At 44.4% G+C, this 7,914-nt stretch overlaps 1 protein-coding gene across 1 annotated transcript; it reads right to left on the bottom strand.

Moving 5' to 3' along the window:
• Positions 1–3,889: 3,889 nt before the first annotated feature.
• On the bottom strand, positions 3,890–6,921 carry LOC133715980 (cytokinin hydroxylase-like). Its single transcript, XM_062142703.1, has 4 exons — positions 6,569–6,921; positions 6,172–6,401; positions 5,393–6,007; positions 3,890–4,585 (listed from the first exon to the last, which is right to left on the bottom strand). The coding sequence occupies exons 1-4, from the start codon at positions 6,858–6,860 to the stop codon at positions 4,154–4,156; spliced, it is 1,569 nt and encodes a 522-aa protein (XP_061998687.1). The 5' UTR covers positions 6,861–6,921; the 3' UTR covers positions 3,890–4,153.
• Positions 6,922–7,914: the final 993 nt, after the last annotated feature.

Genomic DNA, 7,914 nt, shown 5'->3' with positions numbered 1-7,914 from the left:
GGGAGTCATTAATGGCTTAGCAGCGAGGGCCTCCATCTCTTTCTGATACTGCTCAGGTGATTTGACCAACTACGAAGGTTTGATCAGGCCCTGGTCTAGAGCCTCTAGCGCGCGCTTGGCTTCTCCAAACCTGCGCTGCAGTTTCCTCTTCCTGGAAGGACTTATTTCTATTGCCTTCCCCTTCTCTCTTGTGTACCACTTACCTTCCTTGATGGTGGTGGTTGAAGCCGGTGGGATATAAGGCTTAGTCAGAATGTGTTTGTGCTTGAGCGTAGCCTTCTCCTCTTGTGGCCGATCAACCGCGGCCACTCTCAGCTTCTTGAACAGGTTAGAATCTTTTGGAGATGGCGGTGATTCCACTTTCTCCTTTTCTTTTGGGCTGGCAGGCTGATAGTTTCGCAATGGCGAGGCCCACTTGATGGGCGGGAGAGAGCCAAAGCGAAATGTCTGCTCGACCTCTTCGTGTGACACTTGGATGCCACATTCTTCCTTGCATCGCGAGCATAAAACCACGGATGAAGCGTGGCCTGCTGGTTCAGCCTTCTTCTTTGTAGGGGCCTTATCACTGTCAGATTGGACTCCTTTCCCCTTTGTACTCAAATCCAGGGTTAGTTTCCTTTGGTGCTGCTTGGCCCAGTTTACATCGACCATGTTGATCCCAGTGTCAGGGAAAGGGTTCAGGTCAACGAGCGCTGCGGCTGTTACTGGAGCTTCAACCTGCAAACTGCCATTATTAAGCCATACTTGAATCTGGTCTTTGAGTTTCACACAATCAGCTGTATTGTGATTCCACAGGTTGTGAAATTTGTAGTATTTCTTCCCTTTCAGCTGATCTGGTCGTGGGAAAGGTCCGAAGTCAGTCTTCACCATCTTCGCGGCGATCATCTCATCTAGAATTTCATGCGCTTTATTGGCATCATATGTATATGTCGCGAATTCAGGTTTAGTGAAGGCCATTGATTTGAGCTTGACAGGTTCCTTGGAGATTTTCAATTGTTTCAAGGCTGGATTCTTCCTCCCTGTCAGCTCATAGGCAGCGATGTCATTATCCTCTTCTTCATCTTCTTCCTGCACCAGTTCTTCTTCATGATGATGGTAATAAGGGTCATAGGTAGCTGGCTGGTAGTGAAGGGCTGCAACTGTACGATGTTTTCCTGGCACATATGTCCCTTTGGACGCATTCTTTCTTGCATCAGTGACTCTAAGAAGATGTTCAAAGCTGCCCACTTCTGTGATAAGCTCTCCCATTGACTGGATCATGCTGCCATGCTGCTTCTTTCGCTGGCGAGGCTCCAGTCCCTTGATCGCCAACTTGATCAACTCTTTCTCAGGCAGGATCACGTTCAGTTTGGCCTTCTGAATCTGGAAGCGTTGAAGGTATGCGACGGCAGACTCAGTAGGTTGCTGGGCCATCTGAGTGAGAGAAGCCAAATCTACCTCAGGCTCAATGGCTCCAAAAGTTTCTCGAAAGAGCTTTTCCATTGCTGGCCAATCTGCCACTGTTCCTGGTGGGAGTTTGGAAAACCACCTAAAGGCAGCTCCAGAGAGAGAAGTGCCAAAGATCCTGCACTTGAGGATGTCATCATTCTGGTACTGGCCGCATTGCACCTTGAACCTGGCCAAGTGAGTTATTGCATTCTCGGTGTCTTCCCCTGAAAAAGTAGAAAATATGATATTTTTATAGCCTCTAGGGAAAGGCGCGAGCATTATATGCGGCGGGAAAGGTCCCTCATAGACCCATCCATCTGGGCCCTAGGGTTAGCCAGTCTGATCATCTCCTCTACCTCATCTCGTCTCACATATTCTGGACCCGGAGGAGGAGGAGGTGGTACCGCCATCGTATGGCGAACAGCCTGCACAGGTATTGCTTGGTTTGCAGCTGCTGTCCCTTCTCCTATCTGTACAACGCGGGTTGTAGCTGGTTGTTGAAGAGTCACTGCTGGCATAGGCATCTCTTTTGCCAAAGCTGTTATCTTGACCGGGTTACCAGCCTGGTCAATCCCATAATAGCTTCCTGGCAGCTCTTGATATACGTTCTCTGCCCCATCGCTGTCGTACTGAATGAACACGGCGGAGTCAGACGAAGTTTCAACACCTTTTGATGCCTGCTGCTTCTGTCTGGCGGTCTGTGCACCTGACAGCGCGGTCTTTTCCTTGCTGCCGCCAACAACCAGGGCTTGTTCTTTACCTTTCAATTGCGTGGTAGCAGCGGTTGCGGCGGGCGTAGCGGTATTGCTGCTAACCTTCTCGCGCTGATTTGGCGGCACATATTTGCCTGAACCAGATGGTTGGCCAAGGGAACCAAGGATAGCGTTAGGATCTCCTAACGTCTTATTCAACACTTCTTTGGCTTGGTTCAACTCTGCTCTTTGCATGGCCACCTCGGTTGCGAGAGTCGCTCCATCTTTGCGAAGACCTGCCATATCTGACGCTGTCTGCTTGGTATGGTTCGCAAGAGCATCAATGATTCTTTTCTGCTGCTGACTCTGGGCATCTGTGATGCTTGTAGCATGAGCCCTTAATGCACTCTCAGTTTGTGACATTAGTTGCTTAGTTTCCACAGCTTGTTGGGAAATACGCTGGTTTATTTCGCGTAAGATCTTGTCTGTTTTCTCGTTTTCCCTTTCCAGATCAGCAGCCATCTTCTTGCGATGGTTTTCAATATTTTCCGAGATGATCGCGCATGCGACCTCGACGGTCGCTCCTTCTGGAATAGGCTTCTCAACGAAAGCCTCTCCTTCTTCACTCTCCACTGTATTGGAAACAGTAGTAGTGACAGGCTCATTGGCCTGATTAGTAGTGACAGTTTGACCCTCAACAGCGGTCGGGTGATTTTCTCACTGTTCAGTTGACATATCGGAGTATTGGGAATGGAGAGAATCTATGAGTCACTTGTTCTTCAGAAAGACCACGACAATCCGCGCGAGGATGCGGTTTGTAACTGGAGGTCTTGTGTTTTGAGCAGTTAGCGTAGCCCTTTTGGTAAGGATTTTCGCTTGACTTCCCAATGGCTAACGTTCACGAAGAGACACTTAGTTGGTCCCACTGGGCGTGCCAAAATGTTTGGCGCAAAAACCAGTTGGCTTGCAAACTGTCTCTTTTGAGCGTGTGTGCAGGCGTGCCAGCACCGTGGGGTGCAGTCGTCAGGGTAGTCCCTTGACCTGACTTCTTCTTCAAGCGTTGTAGACGAGGAGAGCACCAACCTCGCCACAATGTTCTTCTCTAGCCTTCCGGGAAATGACTTTCTGCCTTACGGATAAGGACTTTGGGTGTGATCTCTTCGCGTCACCGAATCGATACTTAGTATTGTAGACTAAGCAGAGCAATCACTGGGAAGTTTGGAGAAAGCACGGGTTGTGCTAAAGCGTGACTTTAGCTTCGCTGGGTTGCGAGGGCGTTACCCTTGCTTCGCTGGTAGTAACGGTGGCGGTTGCGCTCGCAGTCGGCTCCCGGGGAGACTGGGACTGGAAGTACGGTCGCCGGGTTGATCTGGTGATGCTGACAGTCGGCTCTTGGAGAGACTAGGACTGGCGGGCGGTCACCGGGTTTCAACAAGGTTGAAGGTTTGCTCTGGGGAGGCTTTGTAATCGCTAGGATTGATTGATATGATCGAGGTCCTTTTCTTCGTCCTTGAAACCTGGTATATATACCTAGGGTTTCGACTGTTCCTTGTCATAGAAGGGATATTGATTGAAGTTTCCTATTCAATCATCGCTACCCGACTCCAATAAGGTTTCGTTTTCCTCATGGATCACGGAATGGGTGAAGCTGTAACCCAAACCCGAGTAGGCTTATTTTATGAGCCGCAGGTATCGGCCCGCTATGCTAAATCCACTAAAGGATCTTGCCAAAATTACTTTTGGGCTCAAACAGTACTAAGATTCATCGATTAACAAGTGAATTTTATTAATAATAAATTAACGAATATTATTAATTAAGCAACTAGGAAAAATCAAAAGCCCCTCTAGGCTTTTACTTTGTAGCCCAGAAATATGCCCTTTACAGTCCTAATACACAACAGAAGCGATACACATTACATCCCTGAAATTACCTTGGCACATAGTTCAGGGCCTAGCTAGCTAACTTCTTAGTATCCGCTAAGTTCACTAGTTGGAGATAAGCGGACTCGAATTGCTGACATCTGTCATTGTAGCTAGTTAAGGGGCTGGAGAACTAGAGGCAAGCCATTGCTAGGCCTCAGAGAGAGCGCAATAGAAGGAGCATGAGTATAAGTCGGGGAAACAGTAAAAGAAAACCTAGACAGAATTAGGGTCAGCACAATCTTGTACTCCAAAAAGGTCAAGTTCCTACCAATGCACATCCTTCCTCCGAACCCGAATGGCAAGTAACCCATCTTGTGCTTGCACCCACCATGTATGTCATCCTTGAACCTCTCCGGCTTGAACTCGTGCACATCCTCACCCCATAGCTCAGGGTCATGGTGCATACCCACAGTGTCGATCCACATATTGGTTCCTTTAGGGATTGTTAGGTCTTCACTCACTTGAATGTCATCTTTTGCTTGCCTCTGCGCATTTGGTGCTGAAGGGTATAATCGGAGAACCTCATTCATCACCCATCCCATCTGCATTAAGCAAAACATAATATTAATTAACAACAGATTAACATACTAATATAGAAACAGGGTCTTTCTAATCAGATTAAGAAACTTCCCAGTGGCATCTAAAAAGTGCTACTTTGTTATTGTTTGTGACGCTGACATGGTATTCCTTCAGGAATTAGAAGCCTAATAAATTAATTAACATGACTAATGTATGGGAACGCGCCTAATATTTTACCACTGTTGTTTGACCATTGACCAAACCCGAGGCTGGAGAATAGGACATGACCAAAAAAAATTCGATAGGGACATGACCAAAGTTGAAAGGGCCTGTTCATAAACACGTACCCATTGTTTGACGGCCTCCATTTACATGCAACTACTTAATTGAATTCGTTTCAACCATGGAGACCATGCAACTAATTAACTCCTAAACAAAAGACACGTGAAGACCATGCACGGCCATGGATCCACATGTGCTTTCTTCTCCATTTTATTGTGATAGCTAGAGACTATAGACTTTATCTATATAGAAGATAAGTAGCACCATACCAGTATAAGTTTATAACACAAACACATGCATGATATGATCTAACGCGGTTGCATCGAGTTATTACCTTCTTTAGTCCAGCAAGGTTATTACCCTAAACAAAAGACACGTGAAGACCATGCACGGCCATGGATCCACATGTGCTTTCTTCTCCATTTTATTGTGATAGCTAGACAGTATAGACTTTATCTATATAGAAGATAAGTAGCACCATACCAGTATAAGTTTATAACACAAACACATGCATGATATGATCTAACGTGGTTGCATCGAGTTATTACCTTCTTTAGTCCAGCAAGGTTATTGACATCAATTTCTTTATCTCCCACAACTTCCTTAATCTCTGCCCTCAATTGATCTTGCCAATCTGTATGGGTAGCTAGAAGTAGCATCGTCCATGTGATCGCCAATGCCGTTGTCTCGTGGCCGCCGAAGAAAAATGTCTTGCACTCGTCCACCAGTTCCTGTGTGGTCAGAGACCTCGAGAAGTTGCCCGGTTTATCGCTCTCTTTGAGTAGCATCCCGAGAAGGTCGTGTTGCGGGGATTCTGATCTAATCGATTTCTTTCGTGCAGCGATGATCGATAAAAAGAGCTGGTTGATTTCTTCCCCGAGTCTTCCGGCCTCGAGGGTTTTCATGGGATATATGAATTTGCCAAAAGGAACTCCCACAAAACGGGTCGTCTTGAAGAGGGTCATTTGTAGTGCTCTTAATTTTTCGAACACTAGGCGACCACTGTGGTAACTAATACCGAAGCTGGTCTTGGCGATGATCTCCCCAGCTGTTGCCGTGATTGAATCCTCAACGTCAATTTCTTGGATGCCGGAAGTGTTGATCTGAGTAGCCCAGTTGTCTAGCATTGTTGTTGCGGTCTCCACCATCAAACTAGCCATTGCCTGTACATAGTCGTATAGAATATAATTGAGCTAGGCATTACATAAAAAAGAAACCTTGCAAATTTTCTATGTACGTACTTTGGAGCAATTATCATGTTTTAACTAAATTGTTGTATAACTCAATCAAAAAAGCTTCGTTTAAGTCTAAAAAGAGATATAAGTACCTTCAAGTTAGTAGGGTTAAATGCTGGAGTGATAACATGGCGGTGACGGACCCAATCATCCCCTTCGGACATGACAAGGCCATTACCAAACATGGGAGCTCTATCGCGTCTAAACACAGCCGGTTTGCCCCAATTCTTTGCGGTGACCTCCGAAGACAATTTTTTCAGTAAGGCTGCATCTGCTACGTATAGGAATGGCTCTGTGCCCAACCAGTAAACGAACATTTTTCCTGCACCACGATAACAACACATATTAATTAACATGTAACAACTATATATGTACTGCATAAGTACATTCTTACATTTAAGCATGCATGAAATGAATTTTAGAGAACACATAATCTATTGATTAAGTTTATATATGGAGGTAAAAAAAAATTCTAAGGTCGGTTTTTACCGTAGGCTTTCTGCCAGCGAGCAAAGTAGGGAAAGAGAGTCGAGTGTATGTCATGGGTTACACTATTTGAAGATGGCCCAAATGAAGAAGAAGAAGAGCTTTGGCTAGTCTTCTTCTTCATCTCGCTAAGATTTCCTAAAGGAAAACTAGGACTCGGACCGGTTAACCCATTTTTCTTAAGCTTCCTGTAAGTCAGGACAGGAAAAACCCAGCAAGAAAGTAACAATCTGCAGAGTAAGTACAGAACGACGACGATGAAGACTGCCATTGTTAAGAACCCGATGAACTCCATATCTTTCTAATATTTCAACACGTACGCACTAATTAGAAGAAGTGAGAGAACCCAGGCTTCAGCTGCGTATGTGTTTGTGAGTACAAGAATAGAATTAAACGAGTATTTATAGAGGTCGGGTGGTAGGAGGGAGAAAACACACGGTGAAGAATGTTGAAGACTGATACCAAACTTGTCCGCAGTTTGACCAAGACTTCTAATGACGTGGCTTCCTGTAATTAGTTAGTGGCACGCCTCGGCTTTTGAATTGAATAGGGACTTTCAACAATTTGAAACCATTGCTATAATAATTACTTTTTCTTCCCAGTTTTGTCACTGATGAATCATCAATTTGCGGCTACTCTATCTCCGACCACTGTTTAGATCAGAGAAGAAATCATTGCAGCTGAGAAATATACAGTTGCCGGTGGAGGTGTGGACCTCGATGGACCCACCGTCCGTTGAGCGGTTGGACGGAGGAGAGTCAACACCCACGTACAAATCGAGGAACTTGAAAATCAATTTCTAGAATTCTGCCGTGCAGTAGTTGATTCACAACAAATGGATTTATGTTTTATATATATATGGAGTTAAATAGATTCATCTTGTTTGGTTAGAGGTTCAGATTGACTAGCAGAATCATATGAACTGAGTACCGGTATTGCGTCCTACATATTCCGTCATGCATACTACAACGATAGGTGTATTTATCATCCCTAGCTAATTTCGGAAATCTCAGCCAATTATGTGTATGTGAATACAAATATATTTCTCAATCCTTGAATCTAGATCTCAAAAGAAGTAGAGAATTTTATGATTTAGTATAAATATATCAATTTAATACTACATGCATGAAGTTAATTATCGTCTCGTCACATAATCAGAATGCTTAAATAAATATAAATACATTAATGTATATTAAGCTTTCTTAAAATTATAGTTTCTAAAACAATATATGCATATAAAAAATTAATAATGCATACATCCTTCGTTTTGATAAAATAAATAATACGAAAAAAAAAAAAGAAGACCATCTCTTCGTTTAAGGCAGCTGCTTTGACTTAAAATGTAATCA

This window comes from Rosa rugosa, chromosome 6, assembly GCF_958449725.1.
Source record: "Rosa rugosa chromosome 6, drRosRugo1.1, whole genome shotgun sequence".
In the NCBI taxonomy this organism is placed as follows: domain Eukaryota; kingdom Viridiplantae; phylum Streptophyta; class Magnoliopsida; order Rosales; family Rosaceae; genus Rosa; species Rosa rugosa.
This window is presented reverse-complemented; position numbering and strand designations above follow the sequence as displayed.

What these genes read in the sequence shown, in the direction of transcription:
- LOC133715980 (XM_062142703.1), bottom strand. Translation starts at nt 6,860, where the DNA reads ATGGAGTTCATCGGGTTCTTAACAATGGCAGTCTTCATCGTCGTCGTT. An exon ending in TCGCTGGCAGAAAGCCTACG is followed by an intron (nt 6,402 to 6,568) that starts GTAAAAACCGAC and finishes ATCGTGGTGCAG; the next exon opens with GAAAAATGTTCGTTTACTGG. An exon ending in TTAACCCTACTAACTTGAAG is followed by an intron (nt 6,008 to 6,171) that starts GTACTTATATCT and finishes GACTATGTACAG; the next exon opens with GCAATGGCTAGTTTGATGGT.